This window comes from Poecilia mexicana, unplaced genomic scaffold (assembly GCF_051168715.1).
Source record: "Poecilia mexicana isolate PSO_F unplaced genomic scaffold, ASM5116871v1 scaffold_11, whole genome shotgun sequence".
In the NCBI taxonomy this organism is placed as follows: domain Eukaryota; kingdom Metazoa; phylum Chordata; class Actinopteri; order Cyprinodontiformes; family Poeciliidae; genus Poecilia; species Poecilia mexicana.
In genome coordinates this window covers 20,589,635-20,608,619 of record NW_028263380.1, presented here as the reverse complement: position 1 = coordinate 20,608,619, position 18,985 = coordinate 20,589,635, and the positions used below count along the sequence as shown (strand labels likewise).

Sequence of the window (18,985 nt, the reverse complement as noted above, 5' to 3'; positions counted from 1 at the left end):
CCGTTTAAAAAAGGTGAATATTTTTGCAAGATTATGCAACGTTGCCATAAAAAGTGGAATATTCCTCATTCAAGCTGTTCTTCAATTCTCTGTTTCATTTTTAATTTTCCTTTGTTCCAAAATGTCTATCTGGAGACAAAAAAAAAAACAAACAAAAAAAAAAACACAAATCTGTCAGTGTCGTCAATTAATTTTTTATTGCTTTTTTTTTTAGACGCACAATAAGATAAACAAAGAAAGCTTGCACTGTTGGTACAACAGGGTTGTTAACATAAGCTTCAACATTTGTTGCAGCGTGAAATGAAATAACAGAGAGAAATCAAATTAATAAGTGAATATCTAACAGTAAAATATCTTAATGAGTCCAAAAATGACCAAAAAATGACAAAACAGTTCTAGTCCAGAAACGGTGCCAAAACTTTCCTCCTCCTTGTCTTTTTTTACTTTGTTTGACAAAGTTATACTTAAAGTGGTGGGTTACAAAACATCATCATCAAGTAAACATTTCAATGTTTTAAGTTGGAAAAATTCACAAAAACTTTATAGAAAGAAAAAAAAATCCATGTCACAAAGTTTTAAGTTCTTCATCAACCTAATCCACCAAAATCTAACATGGCTGCCCTGCAAACTCCTTCTGTGGAAATAATCCTGCAACATGAAATAGATAAAAACCAAATGGTTCCAACCTTTAGACTGGAACCAGTTTGGGTTTAACCTCATCCTTAGATGTACTGGTTCACTGTGGTCCAGTGCACTGGGATCTCTCAGCAAACATCCGCGTGTCGTCTGACACAGATTATTTTTAAATTAGCACCAACATTTAGCACCATGCATATGAGAGATTAAGACAGATGGTCTAGATTACATGTAATTGTGAATAAAAAGAGGAAAAATCTGCACTAGTAGTTATAGCTAAAGATGTCCAGGTTAATAACTGAATGAAGCCACATTAGGAGAAGATCCTGCACATTGTATTGAGAAATGGAGGATGTCTGAAATAAATAAAAACGGCCAAGAGTAGCTTTATAAACTGAGAAATTGTTAAGGAATATTCTTTCGATAATTAATCTTGAAACACTGAATCAGTCAGAGAAATGTGCATTTGTCTTTACATATTTTATTTATAAAATCAGAGGAATAGAATCATTTATTCTCAGAGATCAGTGAGTGAGAGAAGAAAAAGTGAATCTTGAAACACACAATGCTTCTTTTAAATATTTTCAGTCAGTGCTTCCCTCCCTCCGTGTGCTGCAGGGAGTTTCAGTGTTTCTGTCTCTGGTTAATTGGTGCGGCCGTCTCTAAATCAAACCCGGTTCAAAGGAGTTTCGGTGGAAAGGAGAAGAAAACGCCTCCTCTGAAACCTCCGTTATCAGTCCATTCTCAAGCCAAAGTTTATTCTGACACAACAAAATACATACAGCAACAAAGTTAAAATATAAAAAACTTAAGTTTGTAGTAAACCTCAGAGCTCTTTAACAGCCATTTAATATAAAACACACCTGCATGATAAAGTTTTTGTAGATTCAACAGAAAGTTTAACATTTAAACCGTGAAATAATCAGCAGAGTTTTTTATAACCAGTTTCTTGGAAAACACTTTTGTTTTCCACAGACAGACATGAGGCCTCAATATAAATCAATCCGTCTTAAATTGATCCGAAACTCAATGTGCAGCACCAACATCAGGTTCTAATCACTTCTACAAACAAATTGATCATCTAATAACAGGAATTATTAATAAGCTGCTAGAAGAATCAAACAGTATGTGAGTTTTTTCACCCACTTCAAGCCTTGTTCAGATTATGAAACATGCAAAATGTTCATGTTATTCACACAGTGAGATCCTCCATATTGTTTCCCTCACAGCTGGAGCTGCAGACTCAACTCAGCAGCATCAGAGTTACAAACATAAATGAAATATGAAGGATTTCCAGAGAACCACGATGCAAAATCTGCCGCTGTGCCTTGATACTCACATGATCGCAACATTGTTGCCATTATCGATTGTAAACATTGAAATTACAATGTTGAAGGAAAAGTTAGCTCTAAAACTTTTCATTCAAAAGTTTTAGCTGCAGTATGAGGTCCTTTCTTTGGCTGTATTGAAATTGGTTTATTTTTGCAGAACTCCAATGAAAACACTTTTTTCAAATCACACAAGTCTCATGATCAACAACCGGTTGTTACTGCTGACCATGAAGAAGACGACAGTAAGATGATGACGACTACAATTTCTCCTGTTCTCAACTGCGATGGGATTGTAGCTCCATCACCTCAATATTCATGATATTATGAATATAATCTCATGTAAATGTTCACATCCAAAGCTGCCTTAATTTTTAGCGACTTATCTCGTAAACAAGCAATTTTAATTTCATTTCTTCCTTAATGGACACATCACAAATGCAAAAGTGTTTTAGTGTTTTAAATTTAGCAGAAAATCGAAAAAGATTTGTGGTTTTTATTTACCAGGATTTTGGGCCTAAAGATTAAATGAAACCTTTGTTGGTTCTTCATCCAATAACCAGATGATTCAAAGCTACTAATTACCCTTTAAGTCAGAAAAGTCCAAAACTTGATACATTATTGCTTAAAGGAAAAATGTGAAGTTCAACACTAAATATTAATCTTTTATAAATAAATCATGGATTCATTTCAATTTGTCAGACTCTTGTAATGAAATGAAAAACAAATGACAACAAATAAATTATGTAATTAACTACTTTTCTATGAGTGAATCAAAGTTGTGTGTTTTGGTTATGTTTTTAATAAAATGTGTTAAAAATCTAGTATTTTTTTAAAGTTTCAGTATGTGTTGCATGGTTAGGTTATTGATGAAAAGAGTAAAAAATGACAAGTTTTGCTGTTACGTCATAGGAAAAAAAGTTTTATAAAATTTTCTGACACCGAATATTATGAATATGTATTTTTGATGATCCAAATAAAACACCCAGAAATCATGAAATTGATCCTCACTTTTTAAAAATCCTTTATTTATTATTTATGAGCACCTTCTCTCATGTTTGTAGTTTAAAGTTCTCAAATTAACAATAAAATATTGGTGAAAATTAATAACTTACAGGAGGAAATGCAGGACATGAACTAAGGAAGTGAGTGGACAGGATAGCAGAATAATCCAGCAGGAAATAATCCAGCAGGATTAAATGCTGAGGAGTGCGATTACTGACAAGATGCAGCTGTGAAAGACGGAAACAGGTTGATTCCTGGACGATGAAAAATAATAAACAGAATCTGAACAGGAACTCAAATTATCCAAAAGTGAAGGAGAAAAAAACTGACAAATAACCTAAGAGAAATAAATAAAAACACAAGAAACAGCAAGAATAAACTAAGAAACTAAAGAGTTGATTCTGTATGGCAACACCTTTTGAACAATAATGACTACAGGGAACTAAACAGAGTATGGCAAGCACTAAATGAATATAAATAGGCATCAAGGAAACTCAAACACCAGAAGTTCTTAAACTGTAAAGACATGGAACTCATTTTATTTTAAGGAATAACATTTAAACAATAAATGTAGTTCAGGGGAGTGAAAATAATTTTAATCAAGATCATAAATGTCCTCAATGGGCCGGTTGTGACAGAAAGTATTGATAAAACTAATAAATAAATAAATACTTCTTGGTATTAACTAATATTGAACATATTTTCAAGTTCATGTAATTTGGTAGTATAAAGATAAAAACTCATTTGATTTATCATTTAATTTCCTTTTGGTATCAATAAAGTATTTTTGAATTTGAATTTTGATTTGATTGACAAAATAAATGTACAATTAAATATATAGAATAAATATAAAAAATGCAAACAAATATCTTAAAAGTTCTATTTATTTGTACTTCCAGAGTTCAGAGGGCCGCGTTAAAAACTTATAGTGGGCCAGATTTGGCCCCCGCGCCTTCAGTTTGAAGCATGTCAACATCTGAATGCTGTTAGGATGTCAAAAATAAGGTTTCCTTGGATGTTTTTACTGGCAGAAGTGGAAAACATAGAATGTTCAAATTAAAAAATATTTCCCATTTCTACTTGAAATCATAAATAGTGAATTTTATGAGCCACAAACCAACAACAATTCCCAAAAAATGTTGAAAACATGTTAAAAACGTGTTAAAAACATGTGGTTGGTAGAAAAGTCTCAGTTATTTTCCAGTTGACGTTCAAATACATTTGAATAACTGGAGACATTTCATCATCTGGTCTTCAGATTCAGCTCATATTTGACATATTTATAGCATTCGGTCAAGAACCTGCAGCAAACCATGACTTTTTAAACCCAGTTGGGTTTGGGTTTATAATGAGCAATCAGCTGTAATGGACCAAAAACAAGAGGACTGAAGTCATTCATCTGAAACTTGTCTCTGATTGGCCAGATATAAATATGAGGGGATCCTTCTGGTTTGTATGAATTTGAAGTATTGTCGCTGTAGTAATAATCTAAACTGTGGTATAAATAAAACTATCAGATATTCTTCTGGTTCTGTGACACCAACTGCTTTTCCGTTTACCTTAAGATTTAGCAAATTGGATTTACAAAAATAAATTTGCTAAATGGAAACACAGATTTGCACTAGGATGAGGTGTTTATTTTTTTTTATTTCATCGACATTGGTGTATTTCACAAAACTGCAATCAAAACCCTGTTTGCATCACGAGTCATGTGATCGACATCTGGATGTTACTACTGGCAGAAAAGACAAAGAAGGAAACAGGAAGTGACAGAAGGATGATGTTTTTTAATGATTGAAGTTATTCACGTGTTTTTAATTGCAATTCTTATTCAATGAAAACACAGCAATTGCGAAATTATGTTGGTTTTTTTAGCTTTTTGACAAAGTTTCGCGCACATTTGCAACAAAATTGCAGCTGGAGTTTCTACATTTCTGCTAATTGCTGCGGTGCGGTCGGGTGTACCGGGTTCTGCCATCCGATCGCGTCCTGGAGGTTTTCAAAGAGCAGCAGCTCTAATGAAAGAGGAAAACCCGGCAGAGAAATGTCGAGCCAAAGGTCAGGAAACATTTAATCTCTGGAGCCCCTGAAGTGTTTCAGTTCTTGGTTCAACAAATGAGATTACAAGGCGTCTGGTTCAAGGCTGTGAAATGCAGCACTGCTTGGTAACTGTGTGATGTTGATATACATGATGAGCAGACAGATTTTGTTTATTGCTGAACTCCTTCAGACGACTCAGGGCAGAGGCGGGGTTTCCAGTGACTGCGTTTTGTTCAGATGTAGTTGAATAGTCTTGGGTTACCGTGGTAACAGTAAGAAACTTGTTGCTAATTAATTTTTTCTGCTTTGTTTTTTAGGAAATGTAGCATTAATATCACTCAAATCACTCAGTTGATCCACATAATACTTTATACGTTTAAATCATTATTGACTGGAAACTTCACATTTCAAGCAGCTTCATTTTCTAATTAAATGCTACAGGAATCCACTAAGAAAGCTGGTGGACATGAGGAATGTTATAGTTGTAGCGCATGTGTGTGGACACTCAATCTTTTTCTGACATAGTTTCTCCTCCCACTCAACTTTCCATTAAGATGTTTCACTATAGCACAACATGCGTGTTCTTTAGCATTTAGCATATTTTCTTTCCTTGTAAATACTGCCATCAGTCTTCCTTAATGTTCCTGGATTAAAATGTTTTATTTTCTGCTATATGTAATATTCATTTTTTATGATGAACTGGATTTTGGACTTTCAGAAGTTGAAACAACAAAATTGACAACAATAAACATTTGAATTATTATGTTGTGTAAAACAAATCTTTACAGTTTCACTTTTAAAATCTTTTACTGAAATTTATTTTTGAAATTCCAACATATCGAGATGCACTTGTTGATTTTGTAAGTGAAAATAATGTTTAGTTTTGATGTCATTTTGCAAAATGAGGCAAACACAAAACATTACAAAGGTAAAAACTGAAACTTAGCCAGAAGCCGATTCCAGGAACCAACAGCTGGTTTGATCAATCCGAGCTTAAATCTGTCAACAATCATCTGGTTACTTTGTTAAAGCTGCAGCCTGTAACTTTTACTAAACATGATTTTTTTTTATTTTACGTTTGTTGAAACTGTCACTCTGTCGTGACAATATGAGACAGATAATCTGTGAAAAAAAGAGAAAACTGCCTTATCCCAGTCCAAACTACAACAGTCTTAGTCCTGTCAATCAAGCCCATGTACACGCTGCTCATCCCCCTCATTGCTCTCTGCTATGCTACAGCTTCGTCCTGTTAGCAGTGTCTACCAGGAATGCTACAGCTGGTTAGCATGCTCACCGATGATGGCAGATAAACAGTTGTCCTGTAACAGTAAGCTGTTTCTCTGCCATTAGCGCATTGAGCAGTGCATACACGAGCTGATTGACAGCACTAAGGCCCTCCTCCTGGCTCTGATTGGATTGTTTTTGGTTGGTTGTGTTTCTTCAGACGATAGCAATCGATCTTAAACTGTCATGAAATGGCGCCACTTTTGAAAATATGCACAAAACTTTTTTATTTTTAAATAAAACTTACATACTGCAGCTTTAGTAAAGTGTTGAAATGTTCTTCCCAGATGATCAGTTGATCTTTAAATGTGGGGAAGAAAATTTGTAGCAATTTGACAGCAAACGTAACTTACCCTGTCCTGGCGCAGCAGAAGACTGTGAATGTCCAAATTCATGGTTCCTGCAACTGTCTGGAATGGAAAAGCACGAAAGTCGTTTTAAAAATGTGACGACTTGATATTCCAGTTTAAATCTGCATGGCATGTGCTTCAGCAACCACTGGAAGACAGGAAAACCTGATGGTTGTTAAAGAGAAATCAATGGATTTCGCAACAAACAGATGACATCAGAATCGGATCCTCAATGAATTAATTTTTCAGTAGGGAAACTTTGGAGTGTTATCAGTAAATTGTTCAAATATTTAAAGGTATTGTAGAGTTTTTACACTTTAAATTTCAGTGTTTTTCAGTAACTTGTATTCCTGGCTCTGTGTGAGAATGAATGAAGATCTGAATTCAGTCAGAGTTTATAGTGACGTTTTCATTCTGATACATTCTGCAAGCATCCTGAAGGTAATTATACCTTCTGGAGTTTGTTAAAGTACAGGAGTTATGTTCCTGGAAAAGAAAAACCAACCAAAGGCTCTTTTCTTGGAGGATTTCTGTGTTTTTCAACCAGCTGGAAAGTTACACCATATGATAAAACAGAGACTAAAAAGATGCTCGAATAGTTTTATGTATGCTAAGACAAAAATAAACTTGAAAACAAACTACTGGATCCTTTTTTCTTGTTTAATTATTTGAAATTAACAAATTCCCCACTGAGGATTTTGCAGCTTTCTATGTTCATTTGGGGTTAATTAATTTTCTTGCATTAGAACAGAACAAAACGTTTTACTTTGCTGATATGAAGGTAAACCAGAGGCTAAACAGAGGCAGTTCTTCTCTCTGCGCTGGCCCAAGGCTGGATGGTACCAGTGGTTCACACTGGTGTGTCCGGAGAAAAGGACAGCTAGCATAGCAGTAAGGGGAGTTTTCTCCTAGCCTTTTTCTTTTTTTGCTAACTTTTGGTCCAGTTTCAGTCCATTCAGGATCTATTTTTCTATCTTGTGTTATCATTTAGAAGGAAACCTCCTCATGAAGTTTAATCAGTGTTTTCCTCTGGAGGGGCAGACGCTGGTTTGTTTGAGAGCAGCACTGACCCAAAACTGAAAAGATTGCACAGCTGACTCAGAGCCTTTATCTGAAACGTTTTGTCTCTTTTAAAGGATTTTTTGTACCTTCCTGTCGTTGATGGGAACCAGTCTCTTCTTACAAACCAGACAATGAATAAATGGGTGAGAAAAATAACGGATGGTTGCTTTTTCTTGCTTTTTCATATTTATTTCAAATTTTAATTTAGTTTTTATACATTTTTGGCTAATAGCTGAAATTCATTGGTAGATGGGAAGGACTGACTAAGTCATGTGAAGTTTTTACATTTTAAATCTTTTCAGTTTGCTTTTGGTGGATGTTTAATGCATGAATACGAAATATATTCACAAAGACCATGTAATGTTAGTTTTTTAGTCAGCATCAACAGATTTTAGCAAAAATGGGGGGAAATGAAAATGAAAGAAGGTTTTGCAGCAGGGATCCATCTGTTTCTGTCAGAGCTGTGAACTCAAATCACATTCGGCTCCAGTCAAACTCATTCATGTTGTGACTTTACTTGGACTTTTACACCAGTGACTTGAATCAGGCTTGAACCTGTTTACTTGAAAAGATTTGATATTTTACTCAAAATCTAAAGTACTGTTGATTAATTTTACTCCCTCTGTAATTACAAACCCAGACTGTCTCTTTCTTTTCACACAGCCGATCAAATTGATAAAATTTTTTACAAAGAAAATATGCAGCATAAAGAGCTGAGAGCATAAACTGCAAAGTACTGAACAAAAAATTAAGTGAATCACAGACAGATTCTCTTTGTCCGACATTTGAAGTTGCATGAAGAACGGTCGTTTATATATTGGTGAAACTGTTTGGTTTTAACATGTTTGCTATTTTTGCCATTCTATTTTAAATTTGGTTCCTCAAAAATAATGTGCAGCTTAAATCAAGTCGATGGTGAAACTTACTCTGTCTTGTTTCAGGAAGAATCTTCTGCTTTGGAAAATCATGTTGAGAATAATTACATTGTTCAGCACATTATGTCTGAACGTGGAGTGTTTTTTTTTAAACTTTTTAATACATTTTGATTTTGGAAAGTTATACTTCTATTTTTGCAGCTAAGTTTAATTGAGCTGTACAATATAAAGGTACAATTTCAGAAATACTTTATTATCACAATTTGAGATAAATGCAGATCTTAAAATGCACACATGATCTACTTTTTACATTTAGCATACAATTGCAACATTGTTTTAAAAAAATATTCGAAACAACTTGAAATTCAAAGTTTCAGCTTCGGGACGTTAACAGCTGCTCAATTTGACTTGAGTCGGGACTTTAGGACAAACACTTGGAACGTGCAAAGCAACGACTCGGTCCCAAGCTCTGGTCTCTGTAAAGTGCAAGTTGTCAAGTAAAACCGAAAACATTTTGTCCTTTGTTTCCCACAGTTTGTTCATACTTCATGTTCTGTTCATACATCACTACTTGACAAGATAAATAGTCTTTGAAAGCTGGAGCAAACAAAGGGCTCACTGTTCAAATGAAAAGGAACTCTATGATAAACCTTGCCAATCTTAATTGAGTGACACTGAGTTCAGTGTGGAGTTTGAAGTCCAGGATGTTGTGTATTTTCAGCTCAGTATTTCTTTGTAGGTGCAACATGATGGGAAACATTCTCAACCAACCAGGCGAGAAAAATTCTCCTTCTGATCAGCTCCCAGCTTTCATATAAACAGCTTCATTAAACGATTCCCCCCAAGACAAGGATCAAAAACATGTTTTGATTCAGTTCTTGTTAAAGTAAAAACTCTAAGGGCTGCAGGTCACATGAGGACAAAAAACAGAGCGAGGAAAAAGGACAGGAATAAATCTGTCGGTGTCTTATTGTGTGTGGGCGTAAACACATGTCAGTGTGTGTGTGTACTTGTGTGTCAGGCTACGTGTGCATTAGCATGCTAACAGCCTCTAATTAGGTTTCTGTCTCAACCGGACTGGATAAATCAATTGTACAACAGCAACTTCTCAAGACTAAGTTTCAGCTTGAGGCAAAACGTTAATGTAACTTTAGCAGAGAAACTCTTGGAAGCACAACGGAGAGAAAATGTCAATAACATTTAACCGGTTAGCTTGAAAACTTTGATTGTTCTTTAATGTCTAAAATGTAAATGGCTCAAGATGAGGGGTGTCCAAAGTGCGGCCTGCGGGCCATTTGTGGTCCATGGACTGATTCAAAAATGATACAAATTTGACCCGTCCAGCAGACACAGACTTTTTATTGAGGGTAAAAATGATTTCCGACGTAACGTTTTTCCAGTGGAAAATATTAACGACAGCACAAAGTGTCTATCCATAGACTTTAAGTGAAAATCTGACTTTTCTGCACTCAAATCAGCTTTTATCTAATTTATTAAACTTGGTTAAATATAGAGAGTGTTTTGAAAGAAGGTGACCCAAGTGTTGTTCAGTCAAACCCAAAAAGAAATGGGAAAACCAGATGCCTTTCTTTTAATACAGCTAACATGCAAAATAATTTTTAAGTATTTTAAGTGTTCCCTTTGTGACAATAAGTTTGTACAATAAGTTTGACTGCTTTGATTTTCTGGAAATTAATTAAAAAATTAATGGCTGTAAACTAGGGGTAGTTAAATTGCTCAAAAATAAACGTAAGATAACGACTTTATTGGTTTTTGGCAGCAAATTACTGAGTTTATTTAGTGAAGAGACTCAGTGAAATTTGTACAGGAATGAAGTTGTATCAAGAGGATAAAGTCTAAATAATACAAGAATAAAGTTGTAATTTGACTTTATTCTCATATAACTAGAACCTTATTTTATTTTATTGGCCTTAATTCTCTCCCATAGCTTTACAATGCAACTTTCTGATGCAGTTTACAAGTGAAATATTTAAAAATGAAAGCACATCTTGGTTTAGTTGCTTAAAATCTGCTTTATTTGTTCATATATAAATCAAAACAAGAGATTTGTTTTTATTATTTATTTAACAAAAACTAAACAAACAAGCTGCAGCAGCAACAATCCAGACATCATCTTCAGACAGAGAGAAAATAATCCTGAATATTTTGGGATTTTCAGCTGAAATATTCAAAATGAAATATCCAGCTTTAGATTTATCGTCATGAATTCAAAGGGAGGAATAAAGTTCAAACTTAAATTCATAATAGTAACTGATGCACTCTGAGAAAAAAAAAACTGAATTAGGACATATATATTAATGTTTCTGGATGTTTCTCTGCTTTGATTCTTTATCAGTAAGTTGCATTTTACCCTTTATTCCACTTTACCGCGTGCGTTCTGCAGGAAAAAAAATTAGAAAAAGTGAGCTGGGTTACATTTGTACACTGACTCAGATTTCCCACCACCCTGTTGCTACCTTCACTGACAACATCCTGCAAGCATGTGAAGAAAGTGGGCTGTTGTTTTACTGGGGATTTACCCCTGTTTTGTATCTGCAGCAACAAACTTCAGCCAAACAAGTATGCTCCAGGGGACAAAAAACCCACTCACACATCCACACATCCGGCTGCACACTCATGACCAACGCCAACCTTTTACACGCAACATTTTAACCTAAACCTAAACTCACAACTCAAGCAGCTGCTACCACGTAAATTTCACTTCACTCACATTAACTCAGTCTTGATTTGATTGTGTTTCACAGGTGGTCATTTGAAGCGTTCTCATTTTCTCCACCAGGAGGCGCTGCTCACCACCATTATTAACCACTGGACACGACAACATGTCAAATTGAACTTTTAGCATCAAAAATAATGTTATATCTGCTTATCTACAATAATGTACTTTAATCTCCACTCTCCAAACTTTGAAACTAATTATCTGATTTGGTTTTAGGAGTATTAACATCTAAATTAACTTGAAAAACAAGCTTCCAAACAGGCGCAAAACACAAACAAACAAACATCAATGTAGAGCATCCAGTTAGCTAAACATCCATGTTTTAGTCTGTGGGATGAATCAGTAAAAACTCAGACAAATTCTAGGATTGCAAACCCAGCAGTCTGCAGCAAATCTGGAAGAATTTAGAAAAGTTTTAAAATGCTGCAGTCATTTTAAAAAAGCTATTTTTCTAGGCATTTTCATGCATCATCATTATATTACCAGGAAGGTGTAAAGAATATTCTTTTGTATCGACAAATTTTGCCAATAGTTTGGAAACTATGTGGGTTTTTTGGCATCACCTCTGGAATCAATCAAGTGTATTTTTGTTTCTGTGTTCATATGTTTGAATATGAACATGAATATTCGTGGAGGAGGAAAAAACTGTTTCCTTGGGGAGAAAAGTTTGTTTACACAGTCCTGATTTCCACATCATGAGGTTCAGAGTCAAACTTTCCTGAAGGATCCGTTAAAACTGGGACAAAAAGCAAGCAAATCGGTGTTTTCCTTTAAAAAACAAAAGACACAACATACATTAATCTGATATTTATTACATCTCATTCTTCAATGCGTCCATTTCATTTTGCAGCTCATAATATTCGGTTTCTGACAGGCAAAGGAGCTTCGTTTAACCTTAGGAAATATGATACAGGGAAGAACAGAAGCGACGTGTTTAATTCTTTCACAAAGAATAATAAAACAAGAATAATAAAAACAAAATCACGAAACTGAGCAGATTTAATACTCTGAGGTCTGCTGGAGTCCAGAGGCCAAAATCCTTACGTAAAAGATAAAAACATGTCAGAGGCCCTAATTTAGAATTTAAAGTGTCACAAAGCGTTTTTTTGTAATGATATAGATCATCTTCAGTTACTATCAGCTTCAAATGCATTAAAACACATTAAAAAATGAATCAATTCATGTTTCACAGCTGTGATTGAAACGGCATGTTTGTTCCCAAAGCGTCTGACTGAGGTCTGCGTTTGTCCAATCACACTGCTGGTTGCAGTTTTTAACTTTTGAGACATAAACCGAAGCACCAAAGTGTTTTTCCTCTTTCCTGTTAAAACAGCGTCACGGTTTCTGAGTGGATCTGTTCGGGTAGATTACACGTTTTATTGAGTCTGACGGCGGTTGGTTCTGGACCGTCTCTTGGACGACCGGGTCCTCTGCAAAGTTTTCGGCTGGGGGGCGACTGGCTGAGGCGGGAGGGCGGGGATCTGGACCAGGTGGGCGGGGCTCTGGTTGCTGTGGGCGGGGCTTGGAGGTTTCGCTGAACGAGAGCTGAACTTTTTCTTTGCTCCTTCGTCAGAGTCGTTACCTTCATCTTCTGCAAGAAAATAAATAATACGGCTCATGAGTTAAAATATTTCAATGTAAAAATATAGCAATATGTCACCACCTTCCTAAAATAATGCCAACATTACTGCAAAATAATGCAAATCATCTTTTGGCAAAAAAAAGGTGGTGATTTTTTTTTAAGTAATAATGGCGTCATTTGTTGCCAAAAGTGTTTTTTGTGTGTGTGGGTTTTTTTTGTGCTTTTTTTTGCTTTTTTTTTTTTGCCTGTATCATCTTTTGGCAAAAATAGGCGGTGATTTCTTTAGTTTTATATTTATGTTTCCAAATAAATAAATAAATAAATAATGGCATCATTTGTTGCCTCAAGTGTTTTTGTTGTTGTTGTTTTTTGGGGGAGATTTTTATATTAATAATAATTAATAATAAATCTAAAGTGATTTCTTTATTTATTCTTGCCTATATCATCTTCTGGTAAAACAAAGATGGCGATTTTATTTTATTTTTTCCCAAAAATGACTCAGGTCATTATTTTAGGAAGGTGACAATATTCTAAATATATTTTAAACACAAAACCTCTCCTGTATTAGTCCATAAAAGCATAAATAGTTTTTTTCTGATTTTGTTCAAACTGTAATTTTGTATTGTTTATATGCTACACTGTGTTCAATGACAAAATATTTTTACTGATTAAAGCTGAACTATAGAGAGTGGAGGGCAGATTAGAGAAGCTCATGTTCAGTGCATGTCTTCCTCACCATCCTCTTCCTCTGCACTGCTTGGAGCGGCTGCAGCAGGCTCTGAAACAGTTAAACAACTTATCACATAGCCATATAAACACTTCACACAGGTGTAATGTTTTATTTATGTTAAATATCTTAAAATAAAAACACAAGAAAGTCTTTTGTACCAGGAGCTGCAACTTGCTCTGCTGCAGGAGCTAAACAACAGAAATACACTGAATAAGTTGATCCAGTTGAAACTCTAAGGTGATGAATAATCATAGGACTCTAGTTGGATGCGTAGATCATCTGAGTGTAAATATATTCATGTTTAAAACGTCTTACTGTCTGCTGTCTCTGAACTGGTGCTGCTGGTGTCTGAAACCAGAGAAACAAGAAAACAAACAGATGAACTGGTGAATAACCAATTAGGGCTCTTGGTGAGTTGAACGTACAATTTACACCTAAATTCTGCCATTTCATATTTTTTAACTTCTGTTTCTTGCCTCTGAAAAAAAACATTTTTGTACCTGTTATCAGTTTGTATCTATTTCAGTTGATTATTTTTGAGGAATGATGGGAGAAACTCTAAAAAAACGGCTCAAATGTGACTTTGAACTCAATTTAATTGTTTACTATTTTTCTGAAAACGTTGCATTGCGCCTTTTTTTCCATTTATTTTCTGATCTCCCTTTAGGCAGATCAACTATTATGATTATTGATACGTATAATTTCTGAAGCAAACTATGATTATAAATTCATTCAAATCATTGGTGATCAAAGAACGTAAATAAATTCACTTGGCAACAGAAGTCATTGTTTTTGGACCAAAACTAAAAAGGCATGAAGTGGTAAAGGAGTGAAAGGACAAATCGCTCACCTGTTTAATAATAATGTGACAGTTTTTGTTTTAAAACCATTTTAATCAACGTGTTTCTTACCTGATGGTCCTCCTCCGTAATACTGGGATTCATCTGCAAAAAGTGGTTACATTTGTTTATATAAAGCTGAAAATGTTCAATCAATTTACTTTATAGACTCACAGAGAACATATTTATATTTATGTTAATTTATACTCAAATTTATAGTTTTTCTTTAAATCTGGCTGTTAGAGGCAACATGATCATCTGAACTCTGATTTTAATGCAAACTCTTTTAGTGGGAATTTACTTTTTTGTTTGATTTTCATGCAGATTTATGATTCATTTTTTTAAATCATTTTAGTGTTTCTGCTTTTTATCTTAGTGAAGAAAATCTAATAAACACACTTTAAGCGTAAGTTTTTATTTTTGAACAGCTCAGTTTCTTATTCAGACTGTGTAGAAATTCCTTATGATTTATTATTGCTTTTCTTTTAGGGTGGAAATTGGTGACCTGTTCAACTTTTTTCTTAGAAAATAACAAATATTATTTTGGATTTCTGCTCCAGACCCAAAAGCAGAAATGTTTAATCATGTCTTTAAACTTGCTGTTTAAAGCCCAGATTCAGCTGTCATGAGGAAATAAATGTTTTTAACAAATCTAAGCATCTTTTACAAAACTAGGCAGAATAACTGTTAAAAACAAAAACAAAGAACTTTCCAACGTTTCTAACACTCGGTTGCTACACAGAGGCCTGAGTTTCCGATTCTAGTTAAAACGATATTGAAGTTTTTTTTTTATTTTTAAATAAAAGTATTTTCTCTGGTTTACCAAAGAACAACAAAGTTTTTCATGTTTAAAAAGACAAAAAACTCCAAAACTGATTTCTTCATTGACTTTAACGGTCCAAAGCATTTATATTTACTTTAATGTGAAGGAAAACACTGATATTTAAATAGTCATATGTTTATTATAAGCTCTCAATGAGAGTTAAACTGCAGTCTGAGTTATAGCAGAAGAACAATGTGGTTCATGTGAAAACAGTGATTTTAACTTTATAGCTGAAATTGCTGAATTTACAGTCATTCAGATTCTGTTTTAACATCTTAAAATATTTGGTATTAACCTGGTTTATTTTCCTTACATTTTCCTTTAATAAACCTGATTACATTCAGAGCTGCTTCCTTTTTTGAATCCCTGAATGGGATCTTTTAGCTGAAGAAACAAAATAATAATAATAAAAACAAACTTTTGTTGTGGTACGACATCAAGACAGAGCTGATAGGTTGAAACATCTTTGTTTTCACATATCTACTTGTAATAACAGCATCAAATACTGATTTTTCATTCTATAACATTCACCTACATGTAACTGGAAGTTACAGCCAATGTCTCAATGTCAGTTAAAATATTTTAACTGTGATTTTAGCTAAATATTTTAAGCAGTGCATCTGAGAAAACAAGTCTTACCAGGCTGGTCAGGAGAGACAACGTTCATGCTCTCTGAAACATCAAGAACAGAAGTTCAGAGGAAATTTTTTCTGTTGGCTTAACACTGGTGTTTCACTGTGGACTGCAGGGGGCGCTAATTGGCAACAAGCTCATTAATTTGCCAGCAACGTGTTTAGGAACAGTCCTCAACTAAATCATGATCATCTAAAATCATTTATGTCATTCTTTTTCCATCTTGTAACAGTTTGTATCTTTTTATGTTGCTTTATTTAGCAGTGATTTAAAAGGAAAGAAACTTTATAACTTTTTTAGAATAAGAAGAATATGTTTAAATATGAAACTGTCATTCACTTTGATGGAAGATTCGTCGATATGCTGATGACACAACTGTTTATTCAAGTTGTTGTAAATAAGTGATTCACTGTCTGGAAAGATTAGTGAATCACTGGAATAGTTTGATCAAGATTTAAACCTTAGACACATTTTCAAACTTTAAAGTTTATGTTTGGTTTTATATCAGTATTTTCATTCATTTATTTTTTAATAAGAATTGACTGAAATATCCAGAAGATTCAAGATTATTTGGGTCAACAGTTTGTTACTGACCTGTTGGAGCTTCATCAGACAATGAATCTTTATCTAACAAAAAAAAAACAGTTAGCAATAAACATTTTAAGGACATGTCATTACAGTTTTGGTTTACTTTATGATGAGAGACATCTGGATGATTGTTACCTGTTGATATGGCTTGACTTCCCACATCTGAAATCATAAAACATCATCAATGAACACAAATGTAATTTAAACAGAGGTGATTTTTAGATTATATTTTTAATTAAATGGGATATAATCTTACCACTGGTGTCAAAGTCTCCCTTTACAAGCAGGACAAACAGAGAGAAGAGAAGAATAATTTTCCTGCAACACAAGCACAACGTTTAGGCTGAGGAGGAGATTTTCTTCTGCTGCAGGACATTTATGAAGCTTTGACTTTTATTCATAAAGATCAAACATGACAAAAATGTATCACTAGACCAGTTAGATGTTTAACAGTTTGACAAAAACAGTAAATCCAATTGAGAATCTACAATATTACAGTGAAGAAGTGTGCAAAGAAAGGCAGAAGAAAACTGTTTGATTACATCAAAAACAGACATTTATAAACTGGACTTAAAGTTTGCAAAGAACTGGAGACAAGAAATTTCTCTGAAATACATTTTTCCAAACCTTCCTCCTTATTTGCACCTGCGTTTCTCTTTCTCTGTATGTCAGTGCTCACAGTGACATAGAATAAAAAAGTTATAAAGTTTCTTTCCTTTTAAATCACTGCTAAATAAACCAACATGAAAAAGATATAAACTGTTACAAGAAGGAAAAAGAATGACATAAATGATTTTAGATTATCATGATTTAGTTGAGGACTGTCCACAAACACGTTGCTGGCAAATTAATGAGCTTGATGAAAATAAACAGAGCACCAACGTACCTGGTGAGCATGATGCTTTGAGGTCAGATGGGTCCCTGATGGTGCGACAGGCAGCTGAGCAGCTCAGGTGGCGACAGGAAACCGTGACAGTACTTCAGTATTGCACTGCAGAATCTTCTGACTCTGAGTCTCTGCCAGCGGTTTATATATCGGCCTAAATGTCATCCGGGGAGAGGACGGACCAACATGTATACCTCTTTGTGTGTGTGTGTGTGTGTGGGTGTGTGTGTGTGTGTGTGTGTGTCAGTATATTATGTATGTATGTTTTAGCGTGTGGGAGTGAGTTTCCATTTTCTGTGCTAGTGCTAGCATAAGGATCTGAAGAAGACGTTAAAATTTAGGCTCTTTATAATCTGTGTCAGACTTAATTTCAGGAACTATAGAAAGAAGGTACCACTTTACAATAAGTCTCCCCTTATAGATGGCTATTAAATCATTAGTCGATTAATCTGTAAACACTTTATAAATCATTAATAGCTGTTTATTGCTCATTAATTAAGCTCGAGAATATTTTATATGCTAAAATATTCTTTTACAAATGCTTATTGTGCTTACAAGGTGGTCTTAAATGTTTAGTATAGTAACTCTAGATAAAATACATGAAACGACTTGGCTCACTATTTCACAAGAAACCAGTGGATTTATTCCCCTTCTCAGCCTTAATAAATGCATAATAAACAGTTATAATGATTCATAAAGTGTTTGGAGTTGAATTAATTACATGTCTATGAGCTATTTATTATCATCTATGCGGGGAGCCTTATTGTTACCAACAGAACAATCTCACATTTTTATATAAATTCATCATTTTGATGATTTCAAACTTTTACCTGAGTACAGTTTTGATTTGCAAACAAACCTGTCAATATAACAGCAAATTAGGAAAGTAGCACTGATTAAAGGACAAAACAGACTTTCCGTTGTGCTAATAATTTATAAAAAATAAAGATATTTCCGTGGTGTTGCAGTAGATCAAAGCTAAATGCAAACACAGAGCTGTCCTTAGAACAATTGAAGGGCAGCGCACACAGCCACAGTGTCCGTGGAATTTCCTGGCGTCCCCACAGTTCAGGGAATCCCCCTCGAAACAAACACGCTCAGTGTGGACTCCTGCAGATGGAGTTTCACCGACTCAGATCCTCTGATAGAACCTGAAGAACAATCAGAGCAGAACAACAATGCCTCACCTGGAACCAGATCCACTGCAGGCCCGAAGCTCCACAGACGGAGGCCAGCTCAGATCGGACCCGCAGCTCTGACCAGAGAAGGTGGTCATTGTTGTTGAAACCCGTCTGTTTCTGAACAGACCACCAAATATGCAGCTTACTGTATAAAGGCCATTATCCTCTTTTTGTTAGTATTTCTTTATTTTCAGTTGCAAATACAATCCAACAGTCAGTTTATTCACATTTAACCAAATTGGTGGCGTTAGTTTACCTCCAATAATCTCCCTTCAGTTCTCTGATTTACCTCAGAAGTCCAGTTCATGATGTCACGTCAAGGCGGACAAGTGGTGAGATTTAAAATGCTCAGTCACAGGGCTAACTGCGATTAGCAGCACACGCAGCTAGCATTACGCTGCTC

The 18,985-nt window shown here is 34.7% G+C and overlaps 1 protein-coding gene across 1 annotated transcript; it reads right to left on the bottom strand.

Annotated features, from left to right (window-relative positions):
- Positions 1–12,112: 12,112 nt before the first annotated feature.
- On the bottom strand, positions 12,113–17,499 carry LOC148156505 (uncharacterized). Its single transcript, XM_088009893.1, has 10 exons — positions 17,402–17,499; positions 16,772–16,833; positions 16,651–16,677; positions 16,522–16,554; positions 15,934–15,966; positions 14,544–14,576; positions 13,948–13,980; positions 13,791–13,820; positions 13,639–13,680; positions 12,113–12,911 (listed from the first exon to the last, which is right to left on the bottom strand). The coding sequence occupies exons 1-10, from the start codon at positions 17,410–17,412 to the stop codon at positions 12,697–12,699; spliced, it is 519 nt and encodes a 172-aa protein (XP_087866019.1). The 5' UTR covers positions 17,413–17,499; the 3' UTR covers positions 12,113–12,696.
- Positions 17,500–18,985: the final 1,486 nt, after the last annotated feature.

Coding starts and splice junctions, on each gene's coding strand:
- LOC148156505 (XM_088009893.1), bottom strand. Junction 16,678..16,771: donor GGGAGACTTTGACACCAGTG/GTAAGATTATAT, acceptor TTATGATTTCAG/ATGTGGGAAGTCAAGCCATA. Junction 13,681..13,790: donor AGAGCAAGTTGCAGCTCCTG/GTACAAAAGACT, acceptor TAACTGTTTCAG/AGCCTGCTGCAGCCGCTCCA.